This window comes from Mobula birostris, chromosome 8 (genome assembly GCF_030028105.1).
Source record: "Mobula birostris isolate sMobBir1 chromosome 8, sMobBir1.hap1, whole genome shotgun sequence".
Lineage (NCBI taxonomy): Eukaryota > Metazoa > Chordata > Chondrichthyes > Myliobatiformes > Myliobatidae > Mobula > Mobula birostris.
Genome location: NC_092377.1, coordinates 110,985,516 through 111,008,712, shown reverse-complemented (window position 1 = coordinate 111,008,712; position 23,197 = coordinate 110,985,516). Strand labels below are relative to the sequence as shown.

The following is a 23,197-nucleotide window of genomic DNA, read 5'->3' as shown; positions in this document are numbered from 1 at the left end:
ACATTCAGATTGGAGGATTGTGACTAGTGGTGTCCCACAAGGATCTGTTCTGGGTCCTCTACTTTTCGTGATTTTTATTAACGACCTGGATGTGGGGGTAGAAGGGTGGGTTGGCAAGTTTGCAGACGACACAAAGGTTGGTGGTGTTGTAGATAGTGTAGAGGATTGTCAAAGATTGCAGAGAGGCATTGATAGGATGCAGGAGTGGGCTGAGAAGTGGCAGATGGAATTCAACCCAGAGAAGTGTGAGGTGGTACACTTTGGAAGGACAAACTCCAAGGCAGAGTACAAAGTAAATGGCAGGATACTTGGTAGTGTGGAGAAGCAGAGGGATCTCGGGGTACATGTCCACAGATCCCTGAAAGTTGCCTCACAGGTGGATAGGGTAGCTAAGAAAGCTTATGGGGTGCTAGCTTTCATAAGTCGAGGGATAGAGTTTAAGAGTTGCGATGTAATGATGCAGCTCTATAAAACTCTGGTTAGGCCACACTTGGAGTACTGTGTCCAGTTCTGGTCGCCTCACTATAGGAAGGATGTGGAAGCATTGGAAAGGGTACAGAGGAGATTTACCAGGATGCTGCCTGGTTTAGAAAGTATGCATTATGATCAGAGATTAAGGGAGCTAGGGCTTTACTCTTTGGAGAGAAGGAGGATGAGAGGAGACATGATAGAGGTGTACAAGATAATAAGAGGAACAGATAGAGTGGATAGCCAGCACCTCTTCCCCAGGGCACCACTGTTCAATTCAAGAGGACATGGCTTTAAGGTAAGGGGTGGGAAGTTCAAAGGGGATATTAGAGCAAGGTTTTTTACTCAGAGAGTGGTTGGTGCGTGGAATGCACTGCCTGAGTCAGTGGTGGAGGCAGATACACTGGTGAAATTTGAGAGACTACTAGACAGGTATATGGAGGAATTTAAGGTGGGGGTTTATATGGGAGGCAGGGTTTGAGGGTCGGCAGAACATTGTGGGCCAAAGAGCCTGTACTGTGCTGTACTATTCTATGTTCTATGCACAAAATCTTTTGAAAATCTGCTTTCCACTGGACTAGCAGCTGTTGGATGTAGGACAGACAGACAACATCCCTCAGTAATTAACAGTCATGTAACATACTCAGATACCAGACAAATATTTCAAATTTCAATTCAGAATTAACAAGATTGGCTGGGAATTTGAGGACCATTTTCAGTCAAAAGACTTGACCTACAAGAAATTATCCCCCCTTTAAGTTTTAATTTTGAAGTAAAAATAGATAAGCTTTTAGAACGCCATTCTGCATATTACTTAGCTCTGATACAGAAAAACACTCGAGGTCAAACCTATTCAATACATTTTAAACATTTAACATTTTAACATTAATTAATTAAAATTACTTATGTTAGATTTTAACAGCTTCACAAAAAGCACAGGTCACACACCCCACACGTAAAAGTAACATACCCAGATTTAATTTTCTGACCCTTGACCATAGGTCCAGCCTCCACAGGTTTCTTGGCCATATGATTCTGACTAGGATCCACGAATTTGAACACATGCGATGACCCAAACTGAATATTCATACCACTCTGCAACATGACAGTCTCAGTAATATGCTGGCCATCAACGTAGGTTTCTGCATCAAAGCTGCGAGGAGTAACTGTTACTATTCCATCCATATTTGTAAGATCGCAATGATGAGGCTGAATTCCCGGACCAAAGAGCTACAAAGCAAATTTTAATCAATGCTGTTGTAAATGCAAAAAAATTAAATCCTCATCACAAATCTACAATTAAAAATGTATTAAATCACTTTTTTAAATTTGAAATGTTTAAAATATTATGAAATGCATTCAGAAGCAATAACTATATTGTATATAGCAATATGACAATACTGTTGCAGAATGTCATTCATAACAAATAAAATGGTTGAGTTTGTTTTGTATGTCCAATATCCAACAAGCTACTCTCTCAAAAGAGCAAAACTGGGAAAGAAATTTAACAGTATTTTAATGGAAAGCCTTTTTTTTGAAATCCAACAGTTGATCATTATCTAGCCCAAGAACATAAAGCACAACCAGAAGACTATATAAAACCTGTCCCATTATTCATTATCATCATAGCTGATTGACTTCAGTTCTAACATAGCACCAACACCTGACAGGCCATTCGGCCCACAATGTTGTGTCAATCACGACGCCAATTTATACTGAAAGTCCTTCATCTGCATATCATCCATATCCCTCCATTCTCTTCATATTAACATCTCAAAGCCTCAAACTCCAAACTGTCCGATTTTTCTACTACTCCTTGTAACAAATTCCAGACAGCATGTCTCCTTTAAAAGTCACCCCTCTAACCATAAAAATGCCCTCTGGCGTTTTGACGTCTGGGGAAAAGATGGTTTATCCTATCTATGCCTCTGAGCTTTAAAATCGTTTTTCATATCTCCTCTCAACCTGACACTACAAGGAGAACAATCTAAGTTTGTTCAACTTTTCTTTGTAGTTATATTCTCTAATCCAGGCTGCATGTTTGTAAAGCTCTTTTGCACCCTTTCACATCGTTCAATGGAATGACCAATACTGCAAGCTTGTCCAACAAAAGTTTACAATTGCTGCAGCACAACTATGGACTTGAATCCTAAGATCCCTTAGTTTTCATCTGACCTCTCAAAGTGCAACACCTCAGACTTGCCAGATAAAACGCCATCTGATATTTCACTGCCCAGATCACTAAGTGGTATTCTTTGATGTTTCAGATTAACTTATCTCAAGTACATTAAAATATACAGTGAAATGTGTTGTTTGCATTAACAAAGTATTCCAACACAACCCAAGGACGTGCTAAGGGCAGCCACTGTCCCTATCCACAACTGCACTGATCTGCAAATTTGCTATATTTTCATATAATTCACTGCTATTCAGGGGTACCAGCACTGATCTTTGTGGAACACCAGTGGTCATGGACCCTTCTCGGAAAAATAGCCTTACACCCCTACACTGACTTCTCTGGGCAAATCTAAACTTGTAATTCACTCTGGCTCTCAAGCACCTTTATCTTCTGTATCAACCTACCATGCAGGATCTTATCAAATTCCTAAGTAGAATCGATATAGATCATGTCCATTGCCTTACCCGCATCAAGCACCTCTGTTATCTCCTCAAAGTAATCATTTTTAAGGTTATGACCTGCTCCACACAAAGTCATGCTGACTGTCTCAAACTAGGCCATGCCTTTCCAAATGCATATAAATCCTCCTCTAACATCACCATTATGTAAAAAAGAAACTTACCTCTGACGTACCCCAATATTTTCCTCCAAACACCTTAAAATTATGCCTCCTCATATAAGCCAATTATTCACTGTGTAAAAATGTCTGGCTATCTACTCTATTAATGCTTCTCATTTTGTACACTTCTCATCAAATCACCTCTCATCCTCATTTGCTCCAGAGAGAAAAGCCCTAGCTCACACATCCCATCTTCATAAGACATACTCTCTAGTTCAAGCAGCATCTTGCAAATCTCCTCTGCACACATGCTGAAACTTCCACATCCTTCCTATAAGGAGACAACCAGAAATGAACGCATTACTCCATGTGTGGTCTAACCCAGATTTTTGAGAGCTGCAAAACTACCTCACGGCTCTTGAACTCAATCCTCCAACTAATGAAGGGTAACTCAACATATGCCTCTAACCATTATCAACCTGATTGGCAACTTCAAGGGATCTATGGACATGGGTGCCAAGATGGCTCTGTAACTCCACATTGCTAAGAATCCTGCCATTAACCCTGTACTTTGTCTTTAAGTTTGATCTTCAAAAGTGTATCACTTCACACATTTCTGGATTGAACTTCATCTGCCACTTCCCAGCCTAGCTCTACATCCTGCATTTGTCCCATTGTGACCTATGACAACTTCTCACACAATCCAGACCAAGCTTCATGCCATCTGCACTCTGGCTGTGATCAGATGACCCTGCACAGTGTCAATCACCACCAGCTCGTTACCTTCCAGGCCGCAATGGCTAATGGTGTTGTTTTCTGAATGATCCAATATAGTTTCTGTTGACTGCATCTTGAAACTATATTCCTCACTTGAAATTCTAATATGGGAACATCTCACCATATTCATCTTAGAACCTATAAGACCACCTGCATTCCTCTGAACTACTATGAGCACAAATCCAATTCTCTTAGTCACTTATAATAGTACAAACCTCTCATGCCATGAAATAGCATACTGAATATCTCTTTTTGACTGCCTCCACTGCTAGAATATCCCAGTTCCAAATGTGGTCTATTTAAAATACTGACCCCAGGTCTTCCTTAAGCTGCTTTTATTTCATAAGACACAGAAAACTCATTCTTACTTGTATGGAGTTCTCGTCTGACTTTTCAGTTCCAACATCAGTAACATTCAGCTGTAAACGATAGAGTTTTGGCTTATCTCTGGAATCTGAACCATCTGCAACATTTATAAATATAGCCTTTGAGCATCTGGTTTGTTTAATTACTTCATCTATTTAAATTTTAAAATTACATTTTTGGCAATTCGGTATGAAATGACTGAGGAAAAAATAGCAAGCATGGTGTTTGGAATTAACTTTTTAAAAATTCAGACATTACCCATTTCTGATTGGCCTTAAGAGGGCAGTGTTGAGCTGCATTTTAGCTGCTACAATCCTTGCGATGGAAATATTCCAAGTCAGTCATTTCAAGGTTCAGGCCAAATAGCAATAAAGGAAAGGCTATGTATTTCCAAGTGTACAGTTTGGAGGGCGATTTGCAAAGGATGACATGCCCAAGCTCTCAGAGACAGGGTTTGCAGGTGTATCATTAAAAAAAAAGGCAAGTTTGACAAGTTGCCCAAAAGCATCTGTTGAAGGTACATACTGCAGCTATGTACCTGTAAACTGTTTAATCAACCAATCTGCATACAACTTTATACAGATTTACAACATGTTTACTCTATTATGTGGCCTTGCTGACATGGAGTGAGGATGTTATTGTGACACCACTCAACCAGCCAATCTGTCCCATTCTCATATGTCTGTTTATTGCCATCTGAGATACTGCCAACAAGGGTAGTGTCATTGGTGACTTCATAGAGTTTGCAATATTATATAGAATTTATAGATCTTAGACACCATCAAAACTTGTTAATTTGAGTATCTGCCTGTTATCTCTACTCCCTCCTATGCTACTGAACCAATCCCTAATATAGTTAATTATCTGATTTAATTCCAGCTTCAATTCAGTTTAATTCTTGAAGTCTGTTCACATAGACTATATATTCACCTCATTGAAAGCCAGTTCTTGGGGTGGTTTGGGGGGGAGGGGGGAGAAGAGGAACCAAGCCATTTTACCAAGCACAACCTTTTTTTTTAAATCCATGCTGACACTGATTAGCTGTAAAAATTCCAAGCTGCTCAGTTATTCTCTCTCTCTCTGGCTATCCATCCCATAGGATGAGGATGGCTCCTTTCAGTCAATTAGTGGGGTTGACCCCACTCCTCAGAAAGGAACAGCGTGTGCGTAAATGGATTTTAGGTGAGTGGGGGTTTGCACAGGTCCAGACCCACCCTCTCGACATCCCCACCCGGATCCAGCGGCATGGTGGGGTCCAAGACGGCTGGGAGAAGTTCTGTTGCCGTGAATGGCCAGACCAAGCTTTGATGCAAGGGATGCCCTTTCCATGCTCCACTGAACGTGTTTGCTAGATGACCATTGACCCTACGAGAGGGTTCATTCACCCTTGGACAGGTCATTTTTTTCGTTCTGCAGGGTGTCTAGCCACCCTCCTCACCAGGCAGGCCTGGTGGGGGAGCTGGTTTAGTTGCCGACCACCCGACCATGCGACAGATAGTACTGGGTTACATGGTACCAGTAGCATTCAGATGAGTGACCTGACCTATCAGTTACTCAATAATTACCCAACACCACATTAGCCTATACAGTTAAGGATTCCCTTGTTTCCATGTTTATTTTTAATTATTTGCTGACATCCACAATTTCCTGATTTAGCACGAAGGTTTCCAAATACTAAGTCACTTTTGATGTTTCCCTTTTAAAATCCTACAATGAAAAACACTTATGCCCAGGATGTCACTTATTCTTCCAGACTGAACATCTTTCTCTGCTGCAAGTATCTGCGCCAATATAATTCAACATGCTGGTAATTTTCCAGTTTCATTTATTCATTGAGGTTTTTCTTACTATTTCCATTTATTTTATTACCATTAGTCAAAAGGCCTATATTGCTCTTGACTACTCTCATTTGCACAACTAATGCCACGTAGCTCTGTTAGGGCAGCACGGTAGCTTCATGTTTAGTGCATTACTTTACAGAACCAGCAACCCTCGATCGGGTTTCAATTCTCACTGCTGTCTGTAAAGAGTTCGTGCAGTTTTCCCATGACTGCATGGGCTTCATCTGGATATTCCGGTTTCCTCCCACAGTCCAAAGACATGTAGTTAAGGGTTAGTAAGTTGTGAGCACACTATGTTGGCACCAGAAACATGGCAAGACTGGCACAACAATACTCAATGGTTTGATTTGATGCAAATGATGTATTTCACTATGTTTTCAATGTACATGGGATAAATAAATTTAGTCTATCTTTAATCAACCAAAGCCACATTCCTAACCCCATACACCAAGCCCCAAAATTTACAGTCGACTTAGCCTCAACTTAATTTTGGATAACATATTCCACTTTCTGTAAATTAAGCTCTGATTTATGTGTTCTTGGTATCGCCCCAAATTTAAATGCTATCGTATCCACCTCCTTTAATCTATATAATGCTTCCTTATGCAGTGGAATCCACCCCAAATTTGCAAACCCTACTTTTAGTACTATTAAAAGCTCTATTACCAAAAGGGAAAAAATGCTGGAAAACAGAACAATAATTATCTTTTATAGTCTAACAGCTGTTTGATAAGTAGATAGCCTAGAAATTTATAGCTACTATAAATTCGTCACATGTTCCTACAATATATCTGAAGCAAATTTATGGCCACAGTCTGATGCAGTTACAAACAAGACTAACAGTTCCATAGAGGGAGCACAGAGAAGGTTCACCAGATTGATTCCTGGGACGGCAGGACTTTCATATGAAGAAAGACTGGATGAACTGGGCTTGTACTCGTTGGAATTTAGAAGATTGAGGGGGGATCTGATTGAAACGTATAAGATCCTAAAGGGATTGGACAGGCTAGATGCAGGAAGATTGTTCCCGATGTTGGGGAAGTCCAGAATGAGGGGTCACAGTTTGAGGATAGAGGGGAAGCCCTTTAGGACCGAGATTAGGAAGAACTTCTTCACGCAGAGGGTGGTGAATCTGTGGAATTCTCTGCCACAGGAAACAGTTGAGGCCAGTTCATTGGCTATATTTAAGAGGGAGTTAGATATGGCCCTTGTGGCTATGGGGGTCAGGGGGTATGGAGGGAAGGCTGGGGCGGTGTTCTGAGTTGGATGATCAGCCATGATCATAATAAATGGCAGTGCAGTCTCAAAGGGCCGAATGGCCTACTCCTGCATCTATTTTCTATGTTTCTATGTTTCCTAGAAGTGAAAGAAAGTGAACCACCCAAGACTCTTAGTCCTTAAACTTGTCACACAGGGTAGCAGGTAGGTTATTGAGTATGCATCAACAACATTACAACTGCACTATTGAAGCAGAGAATAGCAGAGGATCGCTACTGCATCTTTTGATTTTTATCACAGAACTCTGAATTCTTATATGCACATTCTTTAACAAATATCATAAAAGCAATGTTAGGCTTATACAGAATTTTAGTTGGATCACTTGGAGTATTAAAACAGATGTGGTCTTTATAGTTTTAAACATATTTATCAGTAAAGATTTAATAGCCCTATATTCATTTCTTGAGAAAGGGGCATGATAACATATGTACAACTTGCAGGGAGACCAACATGAAAGACAAGTTTTATTTGTCACATGCACATCCAAACATAGTGAAATGCATCATTTGCATTAAATCAAATCAGTGAAGATTGTGCTCAGCAGTCCATAAGTGTTGCCATCCACTTGGTGCCAACACCGCATGCCCACAACACACTAATCCTAACCGCAAGTCTGGAATGTAGGAGGAAACTAGAGCACCTGGAGTCACAGGGACAACTTACAGGCAATGGCAGGAACTGAATCCCCACCAACGATCACTGGTGCTGTAATGGCTTTACGCTAACCACTATACTGCCATGCCTAATAAGAAATTCAGAAGTTAGAAGTTTCTTTACCCAGAAAGTGAAGAAGTGTGAACACACAACTATAAGGAGTAGAAGAGGCTCATAAAAGCACAGAAGTGCTTAAAGAATATACTATTTTGATTAACTGAAGATGGTAGCAGGAGGTGCCATAGGAAAATAAAAGCCAGCAAGACGCTGCAGTAAATGGCCTCATTCTGTACTCTAAATACTATACTGTTATATATTCTACTGTAATTAAATGTTCCCAAGGTACCCTTGGATTAGAAAAATGCAATATAGGATGGATCTCATCCAGACTAGATGACTTTGCTGCATGAATACCAAAAGATTTTCAGCGATTCTTTTATCCAATTTGAATCTGGTCCTGCTTTCCCCAGTACAGTTTCCATTCTTATTACATTGATAGTATCCTCAATGAAGACGGATGTTTTAATACCCATATGCTTCTCATTTCTTAGACCAAAGTTCCCAATCTTTTTACTACCATGGACCCCAACCATTAACCGAAGGGTCCCCAAGTTGCGTGCCACCTTCTTAGACCATACCACTGTAACTCCCTGGAAGAGGTTTCACTGATAACATAATGGTCTTCCTGCAGAAGCAGTGTTTGGGTTATGGTTAGAGATAACAGGTGCTTTGGAATATGAGCCAACCATCCAATAAGGGGAGCTATTTTTTTTTGCTGTTTCCCTGACACCGGTGTGAGCTGGGGTCTTTTTTCAGTGGGAGATGGAGAGAAGACACTGGAGGGAACCGGCTATAGGATTCAACCCGGTGGGGGACCATGATTGGATGGAGTAAGGTGCTGAGGTCTACTGAGGATCAGTGAATATGACTTCTGCAAGAGTTCAGCTCCAACTTGTGCACATTTGACTGTTTAATTATAATGGGCCCTTTTTGTTTTTTTCCCCCTCTTTTCTTTACTAACCCTTTAGTTAACATCCATCAATATAATTCTGTCAATCATATTCAATGTGCTGTCTGTCATTTCTTGGCACCGAGTTGTAACAGGGTAGCAAATTACAAAGCATCCACACAAACCGGGGTTTGGGGTGGGAGAGCCATCCCAATCTCATGGACTTGACGGGACCGGAGTGTGTATTCCCTAGACTTACACAGCCCAAAGAAACCAGAGGTTTCACAATTATAAGACATATGAATAGAATAAGGTCATTCAACACATTGAGTCTGCTCAGCCATTTCATCATGGCTGATTTATTATCCTCATTCTCCTACCTTCTCCCTATAACCTATGAAGCCCTTACTAATCAAGAATCTATCAACATCCCCTTTAAATATATCCAATGACTTGGCCTTCACAGCTGTCATGAAGAAACTTTTAATCACTTCAACTGATAGTTTATCTGTTTCCATGGCAGTTACTGGATCTAGTAAGGTACTTTTATGCTGTTCATTGCAGCATTCTTTTAATGAGAAGAGGACATGCCCTCTTGTCATTGCTACAATCAAAAACACAAACTCAATATTTCAGGAACTGTTTCTTCCCCTCTTCAAACAGATTTCTGAATGGACAATGAACCCATGAACACCTACTTAGTAATTTTGCCCCTTTATTGCACTTTTTTTTTTACACGTTATTGTAATTTATAGTTTTTATTACTATGTACTGCCTTCATGAGGCACTGCCTCTTGAAGATGTCCACAATGCACGGAAGGCAGGACAGAGCTGGCATCTGCCGGTGATCCTGATTCTGCAATTTTACTCATATTTTCAGTCACTGAGGAACTTCTAGATTTGCATACGAAAGTGGAAAGCATTCAACATTTAACCTGTATCCAAATACAAATAAGCAATAGCAGTTACAAATCAGAACCAGAAGTGAAATCATTTAACGTTGGAGTAAGAATCAAAAGCTGAGTAAGAAATTGAAGACAGACACTAGTTGCAGAGTCACAGATTACAGGAGGCATTTAAGGAACCACATGAACTAATATCAGCATAATTTAATAGAGGAACCCATAAAGTAATAGATATAAAACCCAAGTGCAGCGAATAGCTAGGAAGAAGCACAATCAAACGTCTGGGGTTGTCAGTTTTCAGGAAGTTGACACTAAGAAAGATTACAAGTACAAATAAATTTGCAGAATGGCCATATAATAGTTAAATGACTCCCAATGTTGATGAGCATGAATTTTGTTACATTTTCAGATAACATGAACAAAGTTACATATTATTTGGAGAATAAAATTCTAAATGGGATTAAGAAACTATCAGATCTGAGCAGAAACCTACAAAAACACTAAAAGAAGCAACATATGTTCATAACGTCACTTAAGATAATTATGGTTTAGTTCAAGAGATTAAAATTTAGTGTTTATGCCATGCAGTAGGAGAGAGAACAAGTGGTGGTCAGCTGTATTTTGGAGGGAATAGGAACAAACCAGAACATGGGGAGAGTGGACTGGGAACATGGCATAAAGGGAGGGTGGTTGAGGAAGACAAGAATCTGTGTGGCCATGTCTGAATGTGTGGTTAAAATGATTCTACGTCATAGAGCATGTACATTTCTGTCCTGATTCTAAAGATTTCTTTGATGAAAACACTTTTTCCATGTTTACATAAACCTGCTTCTGCTAATCCACCTGAATAAACACTGAATAAAAACAGGCACATAAGTTTCACAAACTAAACAATCTTAAAATAATGATACCGATAGCTCAAACAGTTAAAATACGTAATAATTGATCAGCAATTTTGCAAATTTTTGTAGATGTATGGTGCATTCTGACTGGACGTATCACATCCTGATAATGCACAGTATCACAAGAGGCCGCAGAGTTGTAGACTCAGCCAGCTCCATCATGCCTTCCCTGCATTGCGCGCAGCTTCAAGAAGCAGTGTCTCATGAAGGCAGCATCGATCATTAAAGACCCTCATCACCCAGGATATGCCCTCTTTATGTTAATACCAATAGAGAGGTGGTATAGGAGCCTGAAGACCCACACTCAACATTTTAAGAACAGCTTCTCCTCCGCTATCAGATTGCTGAATGGTCCATGAACTCATGGATATTAACTCATTATTTATCTTTTGTACTGTTTTTCTTACTTCCTGTCATTTTAGTCTTACACTGCTGCTACAAAACAACAAATTTCATGACTTCTGAACTTATTAAGTCATTAAAACTTCAACACAAAAGCAGGTTATGCAACATTAAGGAGAGATGCAATATGTGGTTCAACATAAAATGATTAGGCTATGTTGAACCACATAGTACTGCAATTTAACACTGCACATTTTATAATTCTTTGTAAACAATTGTGGAACTGCTGAGAAAAAACAAATGAAGCATTAATACCTACAGTAATGGTAACATTATAAAATGTTCGCAACAAAAACACTATTAGACAAATTAATGAATTATACAAGCATTTGAGTTAGAGCCCAAAGCAAAGGATTGGCTACATCAGAATCTTTCAACTATGCAAGAAACTAAGGTATAGACGGAAAAAAATAAATCAGTTGGCAAGCTAAGAATTAGATGGGACTTGCGTTCAGCTATACAAAGAAACCTTTGAAAACATTATACAACTCTTACCAGGACTCAACTCAACAAGATATGGCAGTTTCTCAGGCGGTAATGATGATCCATAGACTGAACTATCATTCCTTTCTTTTCCTTTTGATGGTCTGCCATCTATTTCCTTTTGTTTCCTTGCATTCTTTGGGATATGGTCAAATGGTCTTTTCTTTAATTGGAAAACTAAAGTACCTGTTTTAAAACAAAATGTTGCCATGATTACTTGTCAACCCACAATTAGAATCAGCTTTGATTCATGTACATTATGAATGAACAATGAAGCCAGGAAACCACGGGTCTGAATACAGGAAAATAGTTTATAGATTTTTAATAGGCTTAAATAAACAGCATAGAGTCACTTCCTTTGCCCAGTAAAATAACTACAGAAGCCATTTGTTAGCATTCTCAAGAAAATACAAAGACAGACCAACAGCTTTGTCTACATATGCAGAAATGATGGATCAGAGAACTCCATTAAAAGCAGCAGTCAAACACTTCAGACATGACACAGCAGTGTGAAAAACACTAAGTTATTTTATGAACACAAATTACCCTACCCTCTCCAGCAAAATCAGCATCATTTAACTAAGCACAACCAACATCAACATTTAAGGTTGTTGATCCTTTAAACCTGCAGGATGGATTAGCTCTGATCGATTCAACCAACTACTGTCAAAGGTTAGTATTCTTAAATGTCCATTGAAACTGATTTAATTGAAATAAAAACCTGAAGATTAATTTTAAAATATTTCATACTTGGTCATGGAGCCCACAACCTAATCCCTTTTACAAAGCAAGCTCATCAATCCCACTGTCCCACCCATCTTCCTGTAACCATTTCTAGTGCCCAGTAAATCATGCTTTCAACAAGGTTAATTTTACAACCTTGTAACCAACCAATCAGCACAGCTTGATTTTCCTACTACCCATCTACAGAGTGGCAATTTTATTCTAGCCAACAACCAGCAGGTCTTTTGGGCATGAGAAATAAATGGAACATTCACATGGAACAACTCCCATGGTAGCAGAGGAATTATGCAGACTCCACACAGATAGCCCCAGAAGTCGTGTGTGAAGCCAAGCAGCGAATATAAAGTGCATCCAGCCACTCCAAACTTGATTACCCATGCTTACTGATAATAGTCATATGATATGGATGGTACTACCCAAATAGCTATGGCAAGTAATAATGCGCATATTGTAGATGGTACACCACTGCATCCATGTGCTGGAAATCAACTAGTCAAAAAGCTGCTTGGTGTTAAGTACCTCGAACATGGGAGCTGCAGAGAATATTCTATAAGGTTCATCTGCAAAAGGTAGACTGGTAAGATGGGGTTGGGTAGGTTTACCCCTCTTGGTTAACTAATCACCTGTGACACATCCAGCCTGGCAGCTATATCCTTCAGGAAGTAATGGTGGTGCTTCTGGGCTCTTAATTAGGGATACTGAAGATACATGTCCTTGCTACTCAATCTTTCAATGAGCTTTCATCGGAACTGCTCAAAGCATGCTATTTGTTAGAACAAGATATCATAGAACAAGGAACAAAGCTAGGAAATACAAAACTGTTGCAGCTAGATTTATATAGTTAAATAGCCTTTTATAAAATCCCTTACATTTTCTTTGACATCACACAGCATGAAAGTGTCATTCCTATTCTGTAATGTGCACAATCCTATAAATCATAGTATCATGTTTGATCACAACTTGTAATTGTTAAAGCAGTACTTTTGACCAGAAAGCAGAAGAACTTAATTCCTTAGCACCACGTACAATGGTAGCCTGAAAAGGTATATGCTGTCTCAGGATACAAGAGCTCATCCTTACATAAAAGGTTTATGAGCCCATTCTACTTCCCCTGAACAAAGCACATTTCCACCCCCCACACCCAAGTGAAGAGACAGAAATGTGGCAAATACAAAAAGCAATGGTGAGATTTTCATTGTAAAACTTAAGATCAATGAATGGGATGAACTTTTCTATTTAGACTAAATTCTTCATTTCACTTTACCAGCATGTGTAAATTGCACATCCATCTACACAAAATTAAACTTGTTAAAAGCCTGGCTTCCTTGACATTCCTTCAGTGTAAATATATGTTGCTCACCTTTGTCACTTGGCCAATCTCTAAAAATCTGCAGTGGACATTCATCATCCTCAAGAAGAGTCTCTTTAGCACCTTTGTCATCAGAGTGCTGTGCACCAGGTGGCAATACTACCTACGTAAGAAAAGTTTGAAACAACCAAATCATTTAAAGTCAATATTCAGCAATGCCTACCAAAAAATGAAAATTTATACTTCCCAACTTTAAGTTGAGACAATGCACTTAGTATTTAATGAAATAATTAGCTTAGAGAATAAAATGAAACCTAGAATGCACAGTGTGGTTAGTGCAAGAAACTGGAGGGCTACATAACAAGGAAGAGTTAGATTTATTTTAGAGTAAGTTTAAAAAGCTGACGCAATATCATTGGCCACAGAGCCTGTATTATGCTGTAATGTTCCATGTTCTAAAAGTACTAGATAAATACAAAAAAAATCATCAGAAAATAATGAATCACATCTTTTGCTGCTACAAAACATTTCACAGAACTTATGGATGAATTACCTTCAAGTGTGGGCACCAAGTTAACATGCAATTACAACATCCAACAAACAAGATGGGCTTTATTGTGTTTTTATGCTAATTGAAGAATGCGTGCCTTAACAACAGAAGAGTTCCCTATACTTCCACAAAAATGTTACATTTTGCATTTGCCTAAAGGACCAATTGGTTTAATAGTTTAAATCCCTCATTCTATAATAGCATTAGCAATAAATCACATGAATTTGCCTTATGACTGCCACGTCAAAAAGTGGACAGATGAGGAAAACTTTCAGTTTTGGTAAAAGATAATGGCTAACACTGGGTAGCCACCAACATGATTAATGTAAAGGTCACAAGAGATTACATAGAATATAAAATATAATTCACCCTTCACTCTAACTCTCAGCATAACCCTCCAGTTTCTTTTTAAAATGCTCAATTTAAAAAAAAAACTGAAACAACAGGAATTCTGCAGATGCTGGAAATTCAAGCAACACACATCAAAGTTGCTGGTGAACGCAGCAAGCCAGGCAGCATCTGTAGGAAGAGGTGTAGTCGACGTTTCAGGCCGAGACCCTTCGTCAGGACTAACTGAAGGAAGAGTGAGCAAGGGATTTGAAAGTTGGAGTGGGAGGGGGAGATCCAAAATGATAGGAGAAGACAGGAGGGGGAGGGATAGAGCCGAGAGCTGGACGGGTGATAGGCAAAAGGGGATACGAGAGGATCATGGGACAGGAGGTCCGGGAAGAAAGACGGGGGGGGGGGGGGGGGGGGAGGAACCCAGAGGATGGGCAAGAGGTATATTCAGAGGGACAGAGGGAGAAAAAGGAGAGTGAGAGAAAGAATATGTGCATAAAAATAAGTAACAGATGGGGTACAAGGGGGAGGTGGGGCCTTAGCAGAAGTTAGAGAAGTCAGTGTTCATGCCATCAGGTTGGAGGCTACCCAGACAGAATATAAGGTGTTGTTCCTCCAACCTGAGCGTGGCTTCATCTTTACAGTAGAGGAGGCCGTGGATAGACATGTCAGAATGGGAATGGGATGTGGAATTAAAATGTGTGGCCACTGGGAGATCCTGCTTTCTCTGGCGGACAGAGCGTAGGTGTTCAGCAAAGCGGTCTCCCAGTCTGCGTCGGGTCTCGCCAATATATAAAAGCCCACATCGGGACCACCGGACGCAGTATATCACCCCAGTCGACTCACAGGTGAAGTGTTGCCTCACCTAGAAGGACTGTTTGGGGCCCTGAATGGTGGTAAGGGAGGAAGTGTAAAGGCATGTGCAGCACTTGTTCCGCTTACACGGATAAGTGCCAGGAGGGAGATCAGTGGGGAGGGATGGAGGGGACGAATGGGCAAGGGAGTTGCGTAGGGAGCGATCTCTGCGGAATGCGGGGGGGGGGGGGGAGGGAAAGATGTGCTTAGTGGTGGGATCCCGTTGGAGGTGGTGGAAGTTACGCCAAAAAAAAACTGTTTCAAGTTCTGTGAAAGTCAGTTCAATATTCTTACCATACTCATGATGGTATGGTGTCCAAAATACACACTATGGCATTTAGTTTGCCTAGTAAAACTTAACAGAATTTGAATTTGAAACACAGAATTAAGTGACTTAATTCCTACCGAAAAATATTATCTGACTACATTTTGATTATCCTGAAGATTCAATTAGATCTGCGTTCAAATACTATGGTCAAAGCCAATCGTATTTGAAAGTTTTACCGCCTTTAGGATGGGGATTTTTTTTTTTAAACTCAGTCAAAATGAACAAAAGACGATAAGAATGTGGCTGTTTGAATGCACGGCCTTTCAGGGTCCAACCAAAGGTGCATTTGTTTGTCCTTTACAATAACAAGACACTGTTGTTTATCAAGAACATCATGTACTACAGGCCCACCCCAATAGCGAGTTGCTCAATAGTGGTGGAGCTAGACTTGTTGCACACTGTATTGCAGTTTGCTTCAGCCACCCAAGCAAGAAGATAGAGGTCCAACAGACAGTGGAGGTGATTGTCTTGAACATTTCTGTTGTGATTGCAAGACCCTGCTGACTATTGGTAACTGACTCATTGAAGAAATTAACAGCGGGGGAGCTGCATGGCCTGTTGTGCTGCAGACCAGGCCCTTCTGCTTTGGGGGTCACCTGTTGAGGCTGAAGGAGATACTGAATTCTGTACTGGGTTGGGGACCATCAACTCCCAGTGCTGCACTGCATGATGTGAAGAACTGCTACAGGCTTGTTCATGCAGAGCAGCAGCTCCAGGACAACATCCATGCACCAATCTACAAACGTACAAGCTATAACATTCAAGGGACTTCAGCCATATTATTTTATATAGCTGAATGACAATTAAACTTTTACCTGATAACCCTAAACCCTCCAAACAATCATGACTGTGTAACATCCTGATTAAGATTTTTACTGCTATGCTGTAGGTATTTCACTTAACAGTTCTGTAAGAGCAATCTGTTCTGCTTTGAGCCTGTTTGGGTTTCAGCTGAGATAAGGGCCTTTGTTCAACTTAGGAATGGGATGTCAAGGAATCAAAATGCTAGAATTGGGAGAAGGTTTTAGAGAACTCTGGGTAGAGAGGTCTTTGTTGGTGGGAGCTGGCAGAAGATAAGAGGAAAGATGGCTGAGGATGCTGTCTCTGTTGCACAAGGTGACTTGTGCAAATGAATGGTTTCAAGGAAGGACTAATACTCCCATGGGAGAACTCATTTGTTCGAGATGGATTTTGAGCGATATTCAGAAGGTGTAGTGTGGATAATGAAAACAACGGCCTCTGAAAGACCTGAGCTCTACCATGCACGTGACTGTTTAAGTATAATGGGCCCTTTTTGCTTTTTTTCTTCTTTCCTTTAGTAACTGGTTGCTTAAGTTAACATTCTTACATATACTTCTTTATAATTGTATGCAGTTACAATCTGTTATTTCTTACCAACAGGTGATTGCCTGGTGCAGTAAATCACACAGCATCCACACAAATAGTGTTTGGGCGGACAAGACATCCCATCCTCACAGATTTGGCAGGACCAAAGTTGTATACACACTAGACATACATTGCCCGAGAAAGGTGGGTTTCTTGCTGGAGTCCAGTGGCTGTTAGCAAAGGGCTAACAAGCCACATTTCCAGACACGCCCAGTAAAAAGGGATTTCAACTGTATCAATTTCTGCCTTAAATATATTCAAAGACTGGCTTCCATGGCCCTTTGTGACAACTAATTCCACAGATTCACCACCCTCATGCTGAAGAAATTTGTCCTGATCTCAGTTCTATTTCAAGGCAGTGCCCTCAACCCTTGACTGTCCTACCAAGAAAACATCCTCTACATGTCCACTTTCAGTATCTAGTAGGTTGCAATGAGATCCCATCCACTTATCCTTCTGAACTTTATTGGCTCTTCACTCAGCACTAGAGCACCTGGACAGTGAAGATACATATATCAGGATACTCTTCATTGACAACAGCTCAGCATTCAACATTATAATCTCCTCGAAACTAATGACTAAGCTCCAAGACCCAGGCCTTGAAACCTCCTTGTGCAACTGGATCCTCCAATCCCTCACTTGTGGACCCCAGTCAGTACACTTAGGCAACATCTCTTCCATAATCGCCATCAGAACAGGTGCACCACAAGGCTGTGTGCTTAGCGTTCTATTCTACTGATGTCTATGAGGCGAAGTACAGCTCTAATGGCATATTTCAGTTTTCTGACATCACCAGTGTTATTGGCCTGATCAAAGGTGGTGACAAATCAGCATATAGGGAAAATAAGAATCTGGTTGAATGGTGTTACAACAACCACCTCTCACTTAGCATCAGGAAAACCAAAGTGCTGATTATTGACTACAGGAGGAAGAAACCAGAGGTCCATGAGCCAGCTCTCATTAGGGCAACAGAATTGTAGAGGGTCAGCTTTAAATTTCTTGGCATCAATATCAGAGGATGTGTCCAGATACCAGCATGTGTAAGCATAAAGGAATAACAACAGTGCCTCTACTTTCTTAGAAGTTTGCATAGATTTAGTATGTCACCTCGAACTTAGATTAAACTTCTATAAATGCACTATGGACAGTGCATCCCAAGTGGTTGCATCATGGACTAGTGTGGAAACACCAATGCCCAAGATCAGAAAAGCCATTTCTAAAAAGTGGTGAACGCAGTCCAGTCCATCACAAGAAAAGCCCTCCCCACAATTGAGCACATCAACCAGGAGCACCATGACAAGAAAGCAGCATCCTTCAAGGACCACCACCATCCAACCCATGCTTTCTTCTCACTGCTGCCATTGGGAAGGAGGCACAGAAGCCTTAGGTCCCACACTACCAGGATCAGGAACAGTTATTACCCTTCAACCCTTCAGGCTCCTGAAACAACATGGATAACTTCACTCCCTCAACAACAAACTGATTCAACAAGCTATGAACTCACTTATAAAGACTCTACAAATCAGGTTCTCAGATTTTTTTTTTAATATTTGCATAGTTTGTTTTCTTTTGCATATTGGTTGTTTGTAGTCTGTGTAGTTTTTCCTTGATTTTATTGCATTTCGTTGTCCTATTGTAAAAGCCTGCAAGAAAATGAGTCTCAGGTAGTATATGGTGACATGATAATAAACTTACTTTGAACTTTGAGATATGGTCTGAGCCCAACACCACATAAAGCCTCATCTGTACATCATTACCTTTATATTCTGGTCTGCTCTAAATGGGTGTGAACACTACATTTGCCTTTTTTATAACCTCAAGTTAGCCTTCAGAGAATCCTGATCTAGTACTCTATACACCTCAGATTCCAGAATTCAACACTCCATTTAACAAATAATTTACACCTCTAATCTTCCCACAAAATTATCTAACCCAATATCCCTAAACTGGCATTCCATGGCCAGATCAGCCATGATCTTATTGAATGGCGCAGCAACCTCAATGTGCCAGATGGCCTACTCCTGCTCCTATTTCTTATGTTATCTAACACTTGTCTGCTGCTCTAACCTGTCCAAATTCTTCTGCAGACTACCCATCTCCGCAAGACTACATTCCCTCACTCATCTTGCTATCACCGACAAACCCGACCACAGCGCCATCGGTCCTTCATCCAGATCATTAATGAATAAAAGTGAAAAGTTGTGGTCTGAACTCTGCAGAACTCAACTAGTCACCAGCAGCCATCCTAGAAAGATCCTATCTATCACCAATTTTCTGCCTTTCAACCAACCTTCTATCCATGTTACTACCTTGCCTCTAACATCACTGGTTCTAATCTTGTTTTGTAGCATTGTTTGCAGCATGTTGAAGGCCTTTTGGAGTATTTACAGACATCTTCAACCTCACCAATAGTCTGAGGTAACCAGGCATCAGTCGTACCAGTGCCCAAGAAGAATGCGGTAACCTGCCTCAATGACTATTGCCTAGCAGCACTTAGATCCACTATAATGAAGTGCTTCAAGAGACTGGTCATGAAGCATATCAACTATGGCCTGAGAAGCAACCTGAATTTGCTCCAAATGCCTACCATCACAAAAGGTCAACAGCAGATGCCATTTCATTGAACATTCACTCAGCTCTGGAACACTTGAACAATGAAGATGCATTGGTCAGCATTTAACACTCAAAATTAATCACAATGCTCTAAAACCTGGGACTTAGTACTTTCCTGGGCAACTGAATCCTTGATTTCTTCACTGGCAGATCCCAGTTGGTACGGATTGGCAACAAATCTCCTCCACATTCACCATCAGTACAGGAGCATCACAGGGTTGTGTGCTTAAACCCCCTGTTCCACTCACTTTATACTTGGTTGAGTGGTGCCACAACCACCTCTCATTCAACATTGGCGAAACTAAAGAGCTGATTACTGACTACAGGAGGAAGATGCTCCAGGTCCATGAGTCAATCCTCATTAGGACAAGAGTTGCAGAGGTTTAATTTTAAATTTCTTGCTGTCAACATATCAGAGGATCTGTCTTGGTACCAGCACATACAAGCACAAAAGAGGCACATCAACACCTTTACTTTCTTAGAAGTTTGCATAAATTTAGCATATCAACTAAAACTTTGATAAACTTCTTTAGATGCAGTGGAGAGCATCCTACCGGGTTGCATCGCGGCCTGGTATGGAAACACCAGTGTTCAGGAATAGAAAAGGCTACAGAAAGAGCCCTTTCTACCACTGAGCACATTTACACAGAGTGCTGCCAATTAGAAAGCAGTACCCATAGATCACCCCTGCTCACCATCCAGGTCTCTTCTTACTACTACCACTGGGCAGGAGGTACAGAAGCTTTAGGTCCTACACCACCAGGTTCAGGAACAGATATTACCCTACAAACATCAGACTCCTGAACTGGCATAGATAACTTCATCCAACTCGACTTTGAAGTAATTCTACAACCTACAGACTCACTTTCCTGGGCAACTTACAATTCATGTTCGCGTTTATTTGCAGTTCATCTTCATATAACATATGGGTTCTTTGTCAGCCTTCGTTTACGTACTTTTTTTTGTAAAATTCTAATGCATTTTTTCCCTATGCCTTTAAGAAAATGAATCTCAAAGTAGTACATGGGAATATATACATAATAATATTCGGAGGAGAAGATGGCGGCGCGACGCAGCGTGCGTGACCTCTCCAGTGAATGATATCGGTACTTGTAAGTAGGTTGCCGTGCACAGTTCTGATTTGATGGGAGACGGACGTGAGAAGCACGGAGGAACATCTGGAGAAACTTCTGAAATGCCCAGTTCGCTGCCGCTGCTACTGTGCGATCGAGAATCTCCGGAGGGGAAGGCTCCAAATCCTCGGCTTTGCCTGTTGTTGGCGGCTGGGGATGGGGTCGAAGCGCTCGGCAGAGATGGTGTTCAGTGTCGGAGGCTCGAAGTTTTTAGATGGACTCAGAGTCGGACTGTGGTCCGGTGCTTCCAGGATGCTGCGTCGGCAAGTTTGCGGTGCTGGAAGCTCACGGCAGGGAGAGTTTTCTTCCTTCTACCGTCTGTGTGAGATAATGGGACTTTCGAGAGACTTTGAGACTTTTTCTTTACCGTGCCCATGGTCTGCTCTCTATCAAATTATGGTATTGTTTGCACTGTTGTAACTATATGTTATAATTATGTGGTTTTTGTCAGTTTTTCAGTCTTGGTCTGTCTTGTGTTTCTGTGATATCACACTGGAGGAACATTGTATCATTTCTTAATGCATGCATTACTAAATGACAATAAAAGAGGACTACATGTCCTCAATCTAATCAATTTACTTTGAACTTCAAAAATCCAAGTAAACATCCAATGATGCTGTCTAACCTCATTGTTAAACACATTTAGAATTACTAAGGGCTGATTTCATGATTGTGTAAAAACATTCAAATATTTTCCGAATGAAAGACTATGCAAAATTGTGATTTTGTTCCGTTGTGCTTAATGCAGACATTATGATACAACCTGAAATTCTTGCAGAACGCAGTACCAACAACCACAGGGAGTAATTGCAAAGAGTAAGCTAGAAATACAACACTTCTCAACCCAAACTCCCACAATCAGGGCCAAACTTTAGGCAGGGCTAGGCTGGGCTGCAGCGGGGCCCAAAATAGGTAGCCATCATCATGGCAGACAAAAAAAAATACGAGAGGAGCACAGAAAAGAAAAAAAGAAACAAGAAAAAGAGGATCGTGAGAAAGAAGCATGAAAAAAGACATTGAAGTTGACAGAATTTTTAAACCTGTTCTCGATGATGCAGCAGTACCATCGCTCTTGTCACAGTCTTGAGACCGGTGGACAAATGGAGACTTGTTCAACAGCTAGCGCTAGCACCAGCGTTAGCACAGGACTATTTTCCTGCCACAGTCAGCAGCTAACGTTGAAGGGGCAGAGAGCATGACTTTGGGATTCCTGACCACAGAGGCCTCCGAACAACCAAGTCGGGCCACCATTACTGTTAACGTTACTGCTACTGAAGATCCTTACAGCACTGATCCTGCTCGCTGGGGAAAGGAAACGTTAGATGATTCAGTCCGAGCGTACTGGGCTAAGAAAGGGCCGGAGTCCTGCCAAAATAAGGATGTGGATATCAAAGCTTTGGAACAAGTATACAAACAGCAGAGATGTTTTTTTCTCCAAGTTTCACTTCAAACGCAAGCTCGTAAATGGTGAGTACATATCAAGGCAATGGCTTTTATATTCCTTCCCACTGGCTGTGTGTTTTGTTTTGCATGCTGCATCTTCAGTGATGGTTATGGTCAGTCCATCTTCGAAACTGGCTTCAGTGACTGGAAACATGCCGCTGAGTGCATAGGAGAGCATGAAAATAGCCAACACCACAGGAAAACGATACTGACCTACGTTACACTAGCGTCTGACAGCGGAAGAATAGACACAGAACTGCAAAAACAGTTCAAGTCAGACGTGTCTACTGGACTGACGTATTGAGAAGAGCATTGGTGATTGTAAAGTTTTTGGTCGAGGGGGGTACTGGCTATCCGAGGCTCCAGTGACATATTTGGCAGGCCTGATAACAGCAACTACATAGGCTCAGAACCACAATGGGACAGGACAGGCTGAGTCATCTTACTCTGATGTCACTTGAAAGTGATCTTATCGGAAACTGAATTTTAATGATCTGATCAATGACTTTTTTCCAAAGAAATCCAAAAGAATTACGCTTTAATTTTGAAAAACAAGCATCTGACTTTGTAAATATCTAGGCTTGTGTGTCAGTGCTGTTCCCGTTTTTGTGGCAATAGGCTAATAGTTGACTGTTTACAAACCTAGTAAGTAGTAAATGCAAGCCACACAGTACAGCAATAGGAGTATTGTCAGAGTATTGTCAAGTTTCCTAGTTTGCCATAGTGCCATCTCT

General features: G+C 40.8%; 1 protein-coding gene across 4 annotated transcripts in view; it reads right to left on the bottom strand.

The window, feature by feature from the left end:
- Window positions 1-23,197, bottom strand: part of afdna (afadin, adherens junction formation factor a) — a 203,092-nt gene that overhangs the window by 117,772 nt on the left and 62,123 nt on the right. For all 4 annotated transcript variants that reach the window (XM_072265966.1, XM_072265967.1, XM_072265968.1 and 1 more), the window contains exons 7-10: window positions 13,868-13,979; window positions 11,776-11,949; window positions 4,352-4,446; window positions 1,439-1,698 (exon numbers count right to left, since the gene is read on the bottom strand). In XM_072265966.1, the coding sequence (XP_072122067.1) occupies window positions 1,439-1,698; window positions 4,352-4,446; window positions 11,776-11,949; window positions 13,868-13,979 (641 nt within the window). The remainder of the gene's footprint in view (window positions 1-1,438; window positions 1,699-4,351; window positions 4,447-11,775; window positions 11,950-13,867; window positions 13,980-23,197) is intronic.